We start from the raw sequence: 18,308 nt of genomic DNA, 5'->3' as shown, positions 1-18,308 counted from the left end.
CCTACACATAGGATATAGTGTACCCTGCCTTAGGGCTATAAGCCTGCAGTAGGGGTGACTTACCTATATCTTATGCAGTGTATGGGGGGACATGGCATAGATGCTGTGTGCCATGTTGACTCTTCAGATTTTCTTGCATCAAAAAATGTAGCGTGAAATGACTGAGTGCATAGCCTTGGTGAGGGGTCCCTGGGGTGGCACAACCTGTGCTGCAGCCCCAGAAGACTCTCTTCAGTCCCATGACCTAGATACCAGGGGTTCCATTTACTAAGGACTTATAGGGGTAACTGAAGTTGTGCTAATCAGTGTACAGTTTTAGGAAAGAAATCTGGCACTGGGAACCTGGCTAGCAGGGACCCAGTGCACTTACAGTTCAAAATCGCACCAGGCAAAAAGTGGGGGCAAACCATGCAAAAAGAGGCACTTTCCTACAGTGGAGTATGGTGAAATTAAGATTGATGTACTATGATACACAGTGTTGAGGATGCATTTTAAGGACATGGAAAGAGTAGGGAAGATGGATGTGGCTAAAAGAGGAGATAATCTCTAGGGTGGCATCACCCAGGAGAAATGAGTATCACACTAAATCCAAAGGCCACAGAGAAGATATTGTTGCTTATTCAATGTGGAAATAATGTAGTTTTCCTGACGTTTTCAAGGACCATTTCTGTTCACAGAATGAAGAAGGATCTAAAAAAATGATGGTAGAACCTTTTAAGGATGAATTACAGAAGCTATTGGGTCAATCAATCAATCAATCAATAGACTTGTCGAACACGGCTAATCACCCTTGAGGGTATCCAGGCGCTGGAAGGGAGACATGACTTTATTTAAAGAGTCAGTTATTCAGCTGCTTTTGGAATTCCAACAAGGTGGTAATGGTCTGGATGTGGGGGGGGGAGGCCATTCCAGGCCATCACTGCAAGGTAAAAGAAGGAATGGCCTCTGATCCTTTGACGCCTTATCTGTGGGGGTGTTGACCTGGGAGAAGGAGGCAGACCATTGGTTCCTGCCCATGTGACAACTTCTCTGAACAGAATACTCTCCATCTGATATTTTTCTGTGCCTATTACGACTCACTACGTAAGAAATATATTATCCCCCTCCTAAAAGGTCACAACTTTGAACAAGTTAGGCCAGCACTAGCATACCTGCAAATGCTGGCGACACCAGTGGTGTGTTTTGGGGTTGCAAGCTATATAGTAGGCGCAATTAGGCGTAGGAACAAGCTACCACCGAACCATAGTGAGGACTCTGTTTCTTAATTATGTCACTCATTTACTATTCTATTTTAACCTCGTTTGATAATGGTTAAGTTTTGATTGGGCCAATTTTTATCTTAGATATTTATTTAATTCCCAGGACTGATTAAATTTGGTTGGAGCATTTAACTCTGATTTCTCCTATTAGGGACTATCTGGGGCTCGACTCTTTTATATGATGTTTTATTGCAATTTCAAGGAAGGCACCATAACCTGATTGAGTCATTTTAACGAATGTATGTGCTGTGCCTGAATTGTTTTGTTTTGTGATATGTAGTTTGATGGTTTTAACTAATCGGATAAAGTTTGACTTGACTTGACTTGACCTTATTCAATCACTGGTGCTCTCCAGAATTGACTACTGTAACTCTTTCTTGACTGGTCTTTACAAGACCCATCTCACCCATCTGGAATGAGTTCTTCGCTTAGATGCACGTTTTATCTGTGGGACCAAAATAAATGACCACATCTCCCCAATGCTGGCCATGCTCCACTGGCTGCCCATTGAAGCCAGAACCATATACAAGACAGCCTGTATCACCCACAAGGCCCTACGCATATCCACTCTTTGCTATCTGGCGAACAAACTTAATCTAGCTTAAGGTAGTATAACAATGCAAAAAGCGGAAACACTGCTTCTAGAACCTCCAAACTTTAAAAAGGCAAACATCATGGCACAATCATTCTCAGGAAATGCAACACAAATATGGTACTTCTTACCCCCAAACATATGCACCGCTACTTCATTGGTAATCTTCCAAAAGGAGCTGAAAGCCCTTCTCCTTCAAAGATACGTTCGTCAATGACATCTCAACTAACCTTTCCAATGGGAAAGTGATCGCTATGTAACAACTTTGTTTAATAATTGGATACATATCAATTTGGACCTTTGTAAGACCTATGTTTTACTGTAAAGCACCTCATGTAACATCCTTTGTTTTATTGTCAAGTGCTCTGACATGTTTCGGTAATGGCTGCGCTATATATAAATACATTAATAAATAACGTTTTTTTTTTGTGATTTGCAGGCTTTGTGACTGTAGAAAGGTTTTGTAGATGATACCCTAATGCTCCAGTTTGATGACAATTAAAGGGTTCTCTCAAAGGAAAAAACATTTACCACACAAAGAAAAAAATAAAAGGTTAAATGTGTATGCATGAAAGTACACCTGTCATATTTAGGCAACTGAATACTTCTGGGACACTATGAAAGTACAGTGCTCAAGGGGTACTCCTGAAAGTCAGAAATGATTTACAAAAGTAGACATAAAACTACAGGAGAAAATGTACTTACATATTAACTGTGGAGCTTTGTGTCATCAGATCCAGAAAGTGTAAAATGCAATTGGTAATCCTACATTTGGACACAACAATGAAAGCCTCCTATTCAGACCTGAGCAATGAGATAAATATCAATCCTGCTATCTCCATGTGTTTTTATAGGGATGGAGCCATCATTTTATGCCTGCCATTTGTAGATACACATGTATTTAGGGCTCTAATTAAAATATGTTAGTAATAGCTAATGTATTGGTTCTCATCTTATTAACCTAGTAGGCATAAAATGCTCAGTTTACCTTTCAAAAATGTGCACTTCTGACTTGCTGATTACACACAGAAGTTAACAATAGGTGTCTAACCAACTCTCCGAGATATACTGCCTGCATAATCTATAGTTTTTATTACACAGTACAAAAACCTAAGAGGGAAAGCGGTTTTATGCCTCAACCATCCCAGTTTAAGAAAATGTTCCACCCCAGTTATGCACTGCTCCCTCTTTCACACTGTTCAATTCTGGAATAAAAACATGTCTACTACAAAAATGGTGAATGCATGCCTCTCCAATTCTTAGAGCTAGAAAATTCTAAAACATGCTATGTTGCCTTCATATATACTCTAAACTAAACTCTGAACTGTTTCTTCTATGCAATATCTCTCTTTGCAGACCTAAAAGTCTGGTGAAATTGTCTCTATTCTACGTGCAAAGTGTTTTGGCACCTTAATTTATGGTTGAGACTATGATATCTAAAAATCTAATTAAAGCATACATATTAAAATATGTGTCTCCGAGTAGCTTGAAGCAGAGCCATCTTGACATCATTGTTTCTTAGACTGTAGATCATGGGGTTCAACATTGGTGGGGTCACAGTGTAAAACACGGAAATTATTTTATCTAGATCAGCTGACCTTTTTGATTTTGGTATCATGAACATGTAAATGGCGGTGCTGTAGAACATGGTGACAACAAGTAGATGGGAGGCACAAGTGGAGAAGGCTTTGTATCTGCCTCCTGAGGAGCGGATCTTCAGAATGGCGATGATGATGCAGATATAGGAGATAAGAATGAGGAGGCTTGGGATCAGCAGATCATATGTCCCGACAGATAGCATTATCATCTCTGTGATAAAAGTGTCTACACATGACAGCTTAACGATAGCTGTACCTTCACAAAAGAAATGGTCAATTACATTATGACCACAATAAGACAATGTTAGTGGAAAAACAGTGTCTAGGAGCCCTCCCACACTGCCACTGAGCCAGCAGAACACCAACAACTTTATACAAACAGACTTGCTCATAATAACGTTATAACGCAATGGTAAAGAGATGGCTACATAACGATCGTAAGCCATGACTGCTAGTAACACGCCTTCAGTAATCCCCAGGAGAAAGACGAAGTACATTTGAGTTGCACATCTGGAAAAGCTCATTGTTTTCTTCACAAGAAAAAATTGGACCAGCATGTTAGGGACAATAGCTGATGAGTAGAAGATATCCAAGAAAGATAGGTTGACCAGGAAAAAGTACATAGGAGTATGGAGCTTAGGCTCGCTGATACAGGCTGTGATCAGTATAATGTTTCCAATGAGAGTTGCTATGTACATAATTAAGAACAAGACAAAGAAGGCAGTCTCGGAATTGAGGTCCGCAGTTAGTCCCAGCAGCACAAACTCTGTTACCGAGCTTACATTCACCTTTTCCATTAAACCTCTTTTCACTTGCCTGTGGAAGAATAAGGACAAAATATAGTGAATAACTTTTGCAAAAGATCGGAATAGTCATTTTGATGGAAAATACATTTATCTGAACTTCACAAAAAACATGGTCACACAATGCGTGGTTTAAGCCCCACCCAAAGATGCCTCTTCTATAGACCACACCCAAACATCTTCTTCAAGTTAAGTGATATTCTATTGAGGCATTTTTTGTGGTTTAGGAACAGTCAAAATTCACAGGGCAGTATCCAGAGGGATTACCAGGCCCAATATTTTGTAGAGAATCTCTGAACTTATCAAAAATGGTAATGGAGTTTAAAATGTTGTCAGTAACACTGGATGTCAAGTCTTTCTATACATGCATCAATTTCCAAGATGGACACTCCACAATGAGAACATACCTCACTATGCATTCAGCCAACCTCTTATCCCACACTAATAAGCTAGTGGATTTAACTCAATTTGTTTTGAATATTAGCTAGCTTTATTTTGTAAACCAACTGATAAAATAAATAAAGGGAACATCTGTGGCCTCACAATTCACTCCTTCTAATGCCTTACTTTCAATGTGATGGTATGTGAGGAGCAAAAACAAGAACTAATCTTCCGAAATTGGATGGCAATGATGCATTTTTGCTGAGGTTTATTGACAATGGGTTTATTTTTTTGAAAGGTACAGAAGTAAATCCCTCTAAAATTAGTTTTTTTGACAGTGCAGTGGTCATTGCAGATATTCTGCCCCATGTGCAGTGAGCCTGTTCTGAGTGACATGACTCTGCTCTTGTAACTTTACAAGTTGTAAGTCCCTTTGTGAATCAGGCCCTTCAACTTCAGGTCTAAACTTAGACTTGAAGTCTGAACTTCGGCCCCAAGTTTAAACTTAGACTTCAAGTCTAAGCTTACCTTTTTGACTCAGGCCCTACGCAAAAAGGCGGAAAATGAATCATGGAATGAACACAGTTCAGGACTTACCCGATGAAGCAAATGAAATTCTGTAACTAGCCCCTGGTGTACCTCGAAAACATAGCAGGAGCAGAAAATAGAGACCACTGCAGCTTCATGAGGGAGGAAGTCTAGAGAGAGAAGACAAACCAGCAAGAGGCATGTAACACATCATAATAGGCAATGAATGAGGGTGAGCTTTGGGAACCAAAAAAGGGCAGAAAAAACTAAGGAAAAACATGAGCCAAGCCGGATGTTAACTAGTGTGAGAAATCTCAACAACCACTGTTGGCAGACAAGGGAGCTCGGTGACAGTTGCAACTATGTAAGTGTGTCTGAGAAGCTGATCCTCTAGTAGCTGTGGATGCATATCTATGTCTGAGAAATGTATTGTATATATATATACATATATATATTCACTGAAAAAAACCATAGGTTTCAGGGGTGTTATAGTTAGCTGGACATTTCCGTCGTACAAAACCCTAGAAATTCCCCTGTTATAGTTAGTTCAGCTAACTATAACTCGCGCCCCCGCAATGCACTGTTGATGACGTCACATATTACATCACTCATGACATGGTCAGTGACATCACTGATGACATCACTGATGACATCTCAAATGAGATCACTGATGACATCACAGATGACATCATCCATGTGATACATTACTGCATCTTCTCACACCCTAATTTTACCGTTGATACACCAACTCAAAATTTCAGACGTCCATTCTCAAAACCATAGATACTCCAATACCAATAACTACATACCCACTCATTAACTCTTAGGTCTACATACATCTCCACTCCCTCACCTGTACAGTCACTCATACTTACAGTCACTCCGTACAAGACTATCATATGCATTTATACACCTACATAGACACTCACACACCACCAATCATCCATAGAGGTACTCTCACACCTAGTCAGTCATGCAAATAATTAATCACACTCCCATTTACTCACCTATGCAGTTATACATACTCAAGTTCACTTACTCATAAAAATAGTACCACATTCTTACGCTCTTATACAATCATTGATACAAGCACACACTCTTCCATACAGCCACTCTCACATTCACACACTCTCACATATACCCACTTATATACTCTTAGACGCATATATACTGCCTTTCACATATGTAGTTAGTCACACATGTACCACTGAGATATACATTCAATCCCTAACACACCCATACATACACTCACTCAACCATACAGTTCATCACAGATGCACTCTTAAAACCATGCACCCATAGAATCACTCACTCACACATCTATGCACAGAGTCACATACACCCTACCCACACAAACACTCAGACACCCATACAGATACTCAGACAACCAATCAATAACCCATATAGACACTGATATACCTATTCACAAAACCATGCAGCCATTTATACACCAACAGACAGACACATACAGATTTTCACACAGTTTAGTCACTAGTCTGCAGTAAGATACATTTAATGACTCACTTATAGAGTCAGTTACACATCTAGAAAATCATCCATTCACACACTTGTACAGCCACTCATTCTTCCACAGGCCTTTCACTATAAATATATAAAACATATTTAAACTTTACAGAAACACACAGTCACTGGATGACGTCATCAGTGATGTCATCAGTGATGTCATTTGAGATGTCATCAGTGATGTCATCAGTGATGTCACTGACCATGTCATGAGTGATGTAATATGTGACGTCATCAGCAGTGCATTGCGGGGGCGCGAGTTATAGTTAGCTGAACTAACTATAACAGGGGAATTTCTAGGGTTTTGTACGAGGGAAATGTCCAGCTAACTATAACACCCCTGAAACCTATGGTTTTTTTAGTGAATTTCTAAGGTTTTTTAAATGCCAATTCCTAACTATAACGCCCCTGAAACCTTTGTTTTTTTCAGTGAATTTCAAAGGTTTTTTAAATGCCAATTCCTAACTATAACGTGCATGTAACCTATGGTTTTTTCAGTGAATTTCAATGGTTTTTTCAATGCTAATTCCTATCTTTAACTTATCTCTGAAGATATCATGTTTTTATCACCATTTTTTAAACTTATTTTTTCAATTAATTCTTTTAAAAATTAAAAAATATTATTTGAATTTAATGGGTTTTTCAAACATATTTTTCAAAATATTTTTTAAACTATATGTTCAAAACGTTATTTTATATATTTTTTTCCATGATTTTGGATCCGCGCACCCTAAGCGCACCGTTCTCGATCCCTATGCGTTAGCATCCGCGCATGGTATGCGTTGGGTACGTGTTTAGTGCGCGATCGCAATGTGACCGGTACGCGACTCCCAGCCTATACGCGACACGTTCGATGTACTTAACGCAACGTTTACGGGCTTCCGCGATGCGTCATCTGCATCTATGACGCGGTAGGTGCGCGGATCCCGTGAAATATTTAACATTTAAAAAAACATATATATGTATTTCATGTGAATATTAATTGAAGACAAACTCTAAACTTGTCTTAAAACTAATATATTTTTACATCTAATCCTATATTTTTTTTAAATTCTGTTTCGCGGATGCGCGCTGGATGCATGCTGCATAAGTGCAGGGTGCGCGGATCGCATGTGACCTGCAAAAAAAGAGATGTGATTGGTTCATTACACTTCCTGTTCTAAGTATTGAAAGACCCCACCCAATTCAATCATTCTTCTTTCACCTTCTTTGGAGGAGCATCTCTTTGCAGAGAAGTTTACACTTAGCTCTAACTTTTTTCAACAAAAAATGGCCTCAGGGCAGCAGGCATCCCCTGCATCTCGTCACTCATCTGAGGATGAATTTTTGGTGGAGGCACCACCCAAAGAACGTTTTTCTTCAGTGGTGTGGACATTTTTTACTTTTCCCGAGGGGCAGATTAAGACCAATGCCACCTTGGTCACGTGCAAGATTTGCAAAAGAGTGCTGTCGCAAGGGGATCCTAACAAGAAATACTCGTGCGGCACGGCAAGTATGATGAAGCACCTGAGGACCCTTCATCCAAACAATCTTGCACGACAAGAGTGCAAACGGAAGAGAAACACTCCTGCTCCTGCACCTTACACCTCATCGCAGCCGAGCACATCAAGAGTGCATCCATCAACCCAAACCTTGGACATCCGTCCTCAATTTCAATATTTTAAAGTGCTCTGGACTAAGTGCAATGCGACTTTGTGCTATGGTGAGCAGTCGATCGATCTGATCTGCCGCCGGCAAGAAAGTCACATTTGCTATTTTTTTTTTTTTTTTATTGTTTCCTGAAGTTCATTGTTTGGTTTCTCCTGTTTTGTTTTTTGTTTTTTTTTTGCAGAAAAAACAAAAAAATTTAAAATTGTTCGGAAAACCCCAAAATATATAAAAGAAGAAAGAAGGAAAAAAAAGTTCTTCTAAGAACTAACTTTCCTGGTTTAAAAAAAGAGCTAAATTTCTTTGTTAGTGTGTGAAAGTTTAGATGAATGTATGTGTAGTACATAATTGACTGAATGAATGCATTAGTAGCGTATGGTGAATGTATAAGTGCAGAACTATGAGGAAGTGCTGCAGCATCACACAGTAACCTCTTTAGCTGCAGTGTGCTGTAGTACTTCCGAAGCACAGGGATGCAACATATGTACATAAATATGTTGCAAATCTATGCTTCTGTCTGCACGGCTGCTTAAACTGCAGCCATGTGGTGACACAGGCACCCTTGCACCATAGGGCAAGGATATCTGTGTCATGTGCTGTTTGTTTTTCTACAGGAAGACACACCTTCCTGCATAAAAACAATGAGAAAATGCATTTTTCTCCTTCAATGTATGCTGAACATTTCAGCATGCATTGAAGATATAAAAATGCGGAGAAATTAAAACAATTCTCCTTGTTGTGCTTTCCTACACCAATTGTAGAATGGTGCACCATTCACACACATATCGAGATTTATGATTTCTGATAAATCCAGACATGTGTCTTGTTCTATGAGTATTTAGTGCAATCATGCACAACAACACTTATAGACCACCCTTTCAACACAAAGTGGTGTGCATGATGAGGTTGTATTTACATGGAGTATAAAAAGTGCACAGAGTGCCTTTTCCTCTCTTTGTAAATATGAAAGAGTTTCTTGCGCAATAACTATGTTACAAAAAGTGACATATTTCCAGTTTTAAAATTCCTTGCGAATGATAGAAGGTAACCACAGAGTTTTGTCCTTCAATAGCTAAAATGGGAAATATTATGGACCCCTCAAATCTCTTTTTTTGCAGGTCACATGATATCTGATTATGGTCAGATTTCAAAACTACATAGGTGTAAACAGAGTGTTTTTAGAAACATGTTTCAACTTTGTAGCTTCTTGCAGACCTCCTCATTCTGCATATTGAGACTTAGTTAAACTTACCTTCACAGTAATAGGAATAAAAAATGGTACACATTTTTTTCACATTTTCATTCCAATCTAAATTCATAAAAATTGGTTATTTTAAAATTTGGATCTGTGAAAGAAAAGGTAAAAAAACATTATAACATGTAATAATACACTTTTTACAACACAGCATAATTTCCACAAAGTAATTTTTTGCCTTTTTTGCTGTTCTCAGAATATATTAAATTTCACTAAAAATAGTGATTTCAATCGTACTCATCACTTAACAGCGGGCAAAAAAAAACAATCTCAAAGATTGTTAAAAAAAAACCAACATGCTATTCTCAAAAAAAAAAACAAGATACAAATCACAGATATATAAAATGCATACAGCTAACAACATTTTATAAGTTTAACTTACAAAAACTGTAAATGTTGTCGCTTTAAAATATTGACCGAATCTAAGGATGAATTTTTGGAGCATGCACCACGCCCACAACGTTTTCCTTCAGTGGTGTGGAAATTTTCTACTTTTCTCGAGGGGCAAACAAAGATCAATGCCACCTTCGTCACGCGCAAGATTTGCAAAAGAGTTCTGTTACGAGGGGATCCTAACAAAAAATACTCGTGTGGCACAGCATGTATGATGAAACACCTAAGGACCCTTCATCCAAACAATCTTGCACGAGAAGAGTGCAAACAGATGAGAAACACTCCTGTTCTGTATCTGTAAAAAAGAATCACAAATAAATGTATATTAATAACTTTCACATTTATACTATTCCATTACTGTACAAACACATTTTAGATAAAAACTGACTAAGAAACTATAGCCCTGAACCACAAGTGTGACGATCGTTAAAACACTACATGCATAGTGCATACTACTTTGAAGCAGTTCATGCCCTAAAGCCTACCTCACTAAAAGACTACATACTAACTGACTAAATGATTACAGTACTATAAGGAGACACACTGGGTGAGTGACAGGGTGTTTGCTAGAAGTGTATGAATACTAACTAGGGAATTGAAGGTGTGAAAGACAACTGTGTAGGTGATTAGAGGACTGCATTCATACTGGATAGGCATTTAAAGCAGTCCATGTGCTAAGGCCTGGCTCACTGCATGAGTACTTGGGTACTGACTGAATGATTAGAGTACAGCAAGGAGAGTGCCTAGGTGAATTTATAAGTGGTAGGCTTTTCACACAGGGAATGGATTAGTACTTGGTACTGAATGGGTCACTAGAGGAGTGCAGAGGGAGTGACAGGAGGTTTGCTGGACTGTGTGGATACTGACTAGGGAATTGAAAGTGTGAAAGACAAGTGTCTAGGTGGTTAGAAGACTGCATACATAGTGGATAGGGGTTTGAAGCAGTCCATGTGCTAAGGTCTGGGTCAGTGCATGAATACTTAGGCACTGACTGAATGATTAGAGTACTGCAAAGATAGCATCTTGGTGAATTTATAAGTGTTTGGGTTTTGGCACAGTGAATGGATTAGTACATGTGCTGAATGGGTCACTAGAGGACTACAAAGGGAGTTACAGGGTGTTTCCTGAAAGTGTATAGTTACTGACTAGCGAATTGAAAATGTGAAAGACAAGTGTATAGTATGTTAGAAGACTGCATGCATACTGCATAGACATTTGAAGCAATCTATGTGGTAATGTATGGTTCACAACATGAGTACTTGGAAACTGACTAAATCATCAGACTACTGCTAGGTTAGTGCCTGGGTAAAACTTTTAAATTTTCAGTTCTGGCACAGTGAAGAGAATAGTACATTTAGTGTCAAACCCTGACTCATTTTATCAATGCATAAGCAAAGAATAGCTTCTAAAGCTACTAAAACTTGACAACATGACCGATTTTAAAACAGTTATCTGTCATCAAATACACTATGTTACCAAATGCTTCTCTCACAATCCTTACCCAAATGTACACAGACTCACAGTGTGATTTTAGACAAGCAACACTATCCCTAGCAGTTTACCAAAACTCATTCACTAGTCTAGAAGAGGTAATGGTACTGCACACAATCTACATATTTAAGTACAGCACATTAGTGTCAAAGCATGGCTCATTTAATCAACGCATAAGCAAAGACTGGCTTCTAATGCTACTAAAACTTGACAACATGACAGGTTTTAAAAGAGTTATCTGCTAAAAAATGCACAATGTTACCAAATGCTTCTCTCACAGTGGTTCCCAAATGCACACAGACTCACAGTGTGATTCTAGACAACAACCACTATACCTAGGATTTACAAAAAATCATTCACTACTGTGGAACTGATAAGGGAACTGTACACAATCTACATATTTCAAGACTGCACTTTTGTGTCAAAGCCTGACTCATTTAATAAAAGCATAAGCAAAAACTGGCTTCTAATTCTACTAAAACTTGACAACATGACAGGTTTTAAAACAATTATCTGTCAGCAAATACACAACGTTACCAAATGCTTCTCTCACAGTGGTTCCCAAATGCACACAGACTCACAGTGTGATTCTAGACAAGCAACACTATCCCTAGCAGCTTACCAAAACTCATTCACTACTGTGGAAGGGGTAAGGGGACTGCACACAAACTACATATTTCAGTATGCACTTTAGTGTCAAAGCATGAATCATTTTATCACTGCATAACCAAAGACTGGCTTCTAATGCTACAAAAACTTGCCAACATGACAGGTTTTAAAAAGTTATCTGTCAGCAAATATATGATGTTACCAAATGCTTCTCTCACAGTGCTTCCCAAATGCACACAGACTCACAATGTGATTCTAGACAAACAACAGTGTCCCTTCACATTTCTTCATCTAAAAGAAGTACTACATTTTAGTATAGAAACATAACATAACTCATTTCACAAATTCATAAACAATGACTGGTTTCTAATTCTACCAAAATATAAAAACAGCACAGTTATCTGTCTGCAAACACATGAAAAACACAAATGCTTATCACAGAATGGTTTCTACATGCACACACACTGTCAATAAGATTGTAGAGAAAAAAAGTACTCTCTACACTTCAGCAGGAGAAATACATTAGTCTGATTAAAATCAAAATACTCTACATACATCCCCTCACAATTAAATAACTCACCTTTCAAGTTGTTTTGTAGATTAAGAAGTATATCACCCACACACCAGAATCTCTGCACTGTGCACCTCTCAGCAAAAACAAAGAATGGAAATGTTTCCATTTCATTTTCCACACATATACATGTAAACATCAAATCACAATCCTTCACACATACACTCAAAAGCAAACACACATTTCTATTGGTTAAACATTTCAACCCTTTCCAACTGAAATACATTTCAACCCTTCCCCCAATCTGCCTTCTGCCTCTTACCATAGAAACAGGTCATGAAACACTGCACTGAGCACACAGGTCACAAGTTCAGCACACAATGTTGCTAAACAAGACAGGAAGTGTGCTTGACTTTTCAACATATCAGCTTATCATATATAATGTTCCTTACAATCTGTTTTTGTTAACCAATAAGAATCATACCTTTAAACAACAGAAATATACAACCAATGATTTCTTGTCTTTTTTCCCCAAAACACTCCGTGGATCCGCGCACCCAACACGAGAGAATCCGTGCACACAACGCGATAGGATGCGCGCACCGTGCGCACATTCGCTGTTTTTTTCTTTAAAAAGGGGGCCCCAGGGGCACCTCTAAAGATTCAGAGTATTTCCACTCTGCCCCCTTTATATGTTTTACATACTTATTCCCCTTGCTTCTTCAGCCTCGCTTCTACCGAGGCAGAAAAGGGCCGCCAACAGTTCCTGGTTTCGAATGTAGACAGACACTCGACAGCCAATTAGCATGCAGCGTGCGATCGGGAGGGTGCGCGCTCGGTTCGGGAAGGGTGCGCATACGGTGCGGGTAAGGTCCGCGGATCCTCCCCGGCCATAGATATTTATGTACTTTTAACTTTCATTTTCTCAGGAACTACTGAACGGATTCACACCATTTATGCAAAAGGCACGAGTCTGAACTGAGGACTAACTCTTTGCCAAATTTGGTGTCATTCCATTCAGTGGTTCGGGCTGTAGCTGTGACAATGGGAAATTGCATGTGGAAAACGTGTTTTGGGACCCCCCTTTTTTCTCAGCCCCCGCTTGACGAATCACCGCGAAACTTTCAGGGTAGGAGCGGAGCGGAGCTGGGCAAAAGTTTGGAAAATTTTGCGATGATTCATTAACCGGCGCCAGACTTATTGGGAATAGAATGTTGCGGATTTCCTATGGAAAATAGGTCCTAACTATAACTACCTACTGGCGACCGCCAGTACGTAATATATGTATGTATATGTATATGTATATATAAATATAAATAATATATATATATATATTCCCCCATTATAGCTAGTTCAGCTAACTATAACTCGCACGCCCGCAATGCACTGCTGTCATGAGTGATGTCACTGACCATGTCATGAGTAATGTAATATGTGACGTCATCAGCAGTGCATTGCGGGCGAGCAAGTTATAGTTAGCTGAACTAACTATAACGGGGGAATTTGAATGGTTTTGTACGAGTGAAAAGTCCAGCTAACTATAACGCCCCTGAAACCTATGGTTTTTTCAGTGAATTTCTAAGGTTTTTTAAATGCTAATTCCTAACTATAACGTGCCTGAAACCTATGGTTTTTTCAGTGAATTTCAAAGGTTTTTTAAATGCTAATTTCTAACTATGCCTACAGAGATAGGACATGTGAAGAAAGAAGAAAAAACGCACAGAAAGAAAAAAAAGAAATGCAGAAAGAAGCAACAGAAGTCCTCAAAGACGAAGAAAAGTGCAGGAAGAAGGAAAACGTGCAGAAAGAACAAACAGAAGAGCAGAAAAAAGCCTTGTTGCAAAATCATCCTGTACCCTCAACTTTTTCAGACGGATACTGGTGGTAACTGAGTCTGACTAACCAGTCCTAGAGCCAGTGCTATGTTAAAAGACACTCAGAATACAGTGAAAACACCTACATACACTAGGGAACACTATGCGTTGTGGTCCCCCTGTGATCAGCATGACCTCCTCTGGAAGCCCCTAGTATATAATAGGGCAGGGGATTAAAACTACCTCTTAAAACGCGCCACAGGGCGTTTTTGCACATGTCACCTCAGGCCCCGTCCCCTCACTTCCCCACTGTGTAAACACTCCCTGTGGCCGTTTTAAGTTGGGAGATTAAGTCCCCTTGAATCCTGAGGATCCCTAGGGTCCAACTAGACCACTAGGTACCTCCAGTAAGCGCCACAGAGCTGCGTTGCAGAGAGATGTAAAAAGGGGCACGGCCTAGACCACCTCTCTGCAACGCAGCGGAGTGGTGCTTACTGGAAGCACCTGGTGGGCTAGTTGGCCCTCAGGGTCCCTCAGGATTGAAGGGGAATTATTTCCCCAACTTAAAACGCGCCACAGGGCTTGTTTGCACGCGTTAACTCAGGCCCCGTCCCCTCCCTTCACCACTGTGTAAACACGCCCTGTGGCCGTTTTTAGTTGGGAGATTAAGTTCATTTGAATCCTGAGGCTCCCTAGGGTCCAACTAGCCCACTAGGTAACTCCAGTATGCGCCACAGGGCTGCGTTGCAGAGAGGTGTAAAAAGTGGCACGGCCTGGACCCCCTCTCTGCAACGCAGCTTAGTGGCGCTTACTGGAAGCACCTGATGGGCTAGTTAGCCCCCAGGGGCCCTCAGGATTGAAGGGGAATTATTTCCCCAACTTAAAACGCGCCACAGGGCTTGTTTGCACACGTTAACTCAGGCCCCGTCCCCTCCCTTCACCACTGTGTAAACAAGCCCTGTGGCCGTTTTTAGTTGGGAGATTAAGTTAATTTGAATCCTAAGGGTCCCTAGGGTCAAACAGGCCCACTAGGTACCTCCAGTAAGCGCCACAGAGCTGCGTTGCATAGAGGTGTAAAAAGGGGCGTGGCCTCAGAACATCTGTCTGCAACGCAGCTCCCTGGCGCACACTGGAGATACCTGTTGGGCTAGTTGGCCCTCAGGGACCCTCAGTATTGAAGGGGAATTTGGCCCTCTCAATGCCTTAATCGGCCCCGGGGACCCCAACCCCCGGGTCATGGCCTTTTTTTTATTTAAATTCTTTAGGAGGGGGCTGCATTGCCCCCCTCCTCAGGCCACTTATGGCCCCGGGGACCCCATCCCCCGGGGCCGGCCTTTGTTTTTTATTATTTTAAAAAAATATATATTTATAGAAAAACCTAGGACATGCTGGACAAACCATATGTACCTATCACCATGACGATTTGCGTTATATTTATTAAAAGGCGACTATGCATAGAATGAATCCACATGGAATGTATTTACACCGCTAGTGAAGCTCTGACGTGTCTGACGCCCTACCGTGCCTAATCCCGGCACCCCGGCCGGTGGGTACTCTCCAAGTAGACACCCTTGTCATTTATTTATACAAACATGGGTAGCTATTGACGGGCACCTTTAATATACACGCACACCAAGCCATTCAAAGGGGATTCGACAAAAATTCGACCAAACTATGCAAGAAACCCCCCTCATGGTTAATAAAAAACGCATCCACCGCCGGATGTGTAATACTTTTTATTTTACTCTCTGGAAAGGAGACGAACCTCACTTGAGAGTCACAGCGTGCTCCTGGCTGAGCCCAATGCTGTGTTACACCCACCAGTGCCTGCCGATTGCCTCACACCTCTGTGTTGTATTCCACCAGCTAGTGCGTATGCTATGACACTCTCTAGCCCATGTGCACTGTAACACCACCCCGTGAATATGTCATGCCACACTTGCCTTCGCACGGGTTATATTGCCCCATCTAACGTGCCTTCCTCGATGTGTATGTTATAACGCACAGCGCTATGCCATACATATTACAATCTAGGATCCATAACTTTGTCACAGTGCATATGCAACGTTACACTCCCCAGCACATATTTTATATTACAACTTTAGAGACTAGTTATGTTACACAACACTGCCCTGTGTATATTACACTCCAAGGCACATATCGCATAGCACGCGCTAGTGCCTGTGCTATCTCGCGCTCTCCAATGAATCTGTCATTGCGCACAATGTATTGCATATTATATTTCACGCCCCGGTTCATCTTATATCACACTTTTTGGTGCATAGTTTCTACCATATACTACATCTAGTTTTCATTTTCAATCGTACTCTCAGGACTATGTTATATATAACACTGCGTCCACCTACCCTTTTCACGGGCATTACATTTTGCGATGGGGGTGGAGGGACAGGGGGTGTTTCTGCCAAGTGAGCCCGGAGTCACAGTCACAAACGTCCTCTTCTTCCTGAATAAAAGGGAGATTATGCTGCATACTTGATCATATTTTAAGTAGTTCGCACAGACACACATTTTAAAAACAATAAAGTTCCTAATACCCACCTTCTCTGAACAGTTAGCTTGCTGCCCCATCCACCTCCTCCCTATCCTCTGTTGTCTGAATCCATGGACTAGCCTCCTCCCTCCTGCCATGGTCTGATGTGCTGACACTGCCCTCCATTTAGCATGATGTACCAGTCCACTCCTCCTGCACTCCATTGCCCAATTCTATGGCCCATCATTGACCTCCTGCTTAGCCTCTGTGCTTAGCTTGCTGCCCTTATTCTCCTTCCTCCTGCCCTCCAATGTCTTTCTGCATGCCCCTGCTCCATCCTTTTTGCCCACTATGTTCCATGGACCTGCCACTCCTATCTACTCTGAGTGTTCTGTTGAGCTGCCACTCCCCTCCCACCTGCCTAGACTTGTCAGATGACTGTAACCTGTCCCTGCCACCTCCACCCTGCCTGTCCACATGCCATGCCCCTATCCCCTTCCTCCTGGCCTCCATGGTCTATTTTACTGCCACACCCTTCTGCCCTCCCTGATCTGTTGTGCTGCAACTGCTCCTCCTGCCTGCCCCTCGCGGTCTGTTGTGAGGCCCCTTCCCCTGAACTCTCTTGTCTGTGCCCAGGTCCTGACCCTCCCTTCTATCCTCCATGGTCCTTTGTGCATGCCCCTGCACCCTCCTTCTTGCCCATCATAGCCATTGTGCTGCCACTAACCCTCCCGCTTGCCATGCATGGTCTTCTGTACTGCCATGGCCCCTCCCACCTTCCCTGTGTGGTCAGCTCGCTGCCCCTGACCCCCTCCCACCTTCCCTCCATGGTCTGTGTGTATGCCACCATAGTCTCATTGTTGCTCTCCATGGTGTGTCTTGTTTCTAGTGCCCATCCTGCCTGACCTCCATGGTCATCTTGTAGCTCCTGCCCTGCCACCTTGCCCCCAGCCCTCTGTTTCCATGTGCAGACCCCCTATTCCCTCCCTCCTGGCTTGTCTGTTCCATTGTAATGCCCCTGATCCGTCCCTCCTGCCCTTTATGGTCTGTTATGCTGCATCTTTCTCTCCTGTCTGTCCATTATGGTCAGCTAGCTACAATTGCCTCTTTCCCATCTGTTCTCTGTTGTCCATGTGCATGGTCCTGTCCCCTCCCTATTGCTTTCTATGGATTGTTGTGCTGCGCTCCCGTCCCGCATGCGCTGTGTGGTGTATTGTGCTGCTGCAAACCCTGATGCCTGCCCTGTAGGGTCAGTTTGGTGCACCTCTCCATGTCCCTCCTGTCCTCTTTTATTCGAGTCCATGTCCTTACCCCAATTCCTCCTGCCTACCATGATTCAATGTACCATACTTGCGAACATTTTGAACTTGGTAAGAGGGAGATTTTGAAAAAAAACTGGGGTATTGATTTTC

General features: G+C 41.4%; 1 protein-coding gene across 1 annotated transcript; it reads right to left on the bottom strand.

Moving 5' to 3' along the window:
• Positions 1-3,313: 3,313 nt before the first annotated feature.
• Positions 3,314-4,246, bottom strand: LOC146822310 (olfactory receptor 2D3-like). The gene has a single exon (XM_085610036.1). The coding sequence runs from the start codon at positions 4,244-4,246 to the stop codon at positions 3,314-3,316; it is 933 nt and encodes a 310-aa protein (XP_085466162.1).
• Positions 4,247-18,308: the final 14,062 nt, after the last annotated feature.

This window comes from Triturus cristatus, chromosome 6 (assembly GCF_964204655.1).
Source record: "Triturus cristatus chromosome 6, aTriCri1.1, whole genome shotgun sequence".
NCBI lineage: Eukaryota > Metazoa > Chordata > Amphibia > Caudata > Salamandridae > Triturus > Triturus cristatus.
The sequence above is the reverse complement of the archived record's forward strand: the minus strand, read 5'-3'. Positions and strand labels throughout refer to the sequence as shown.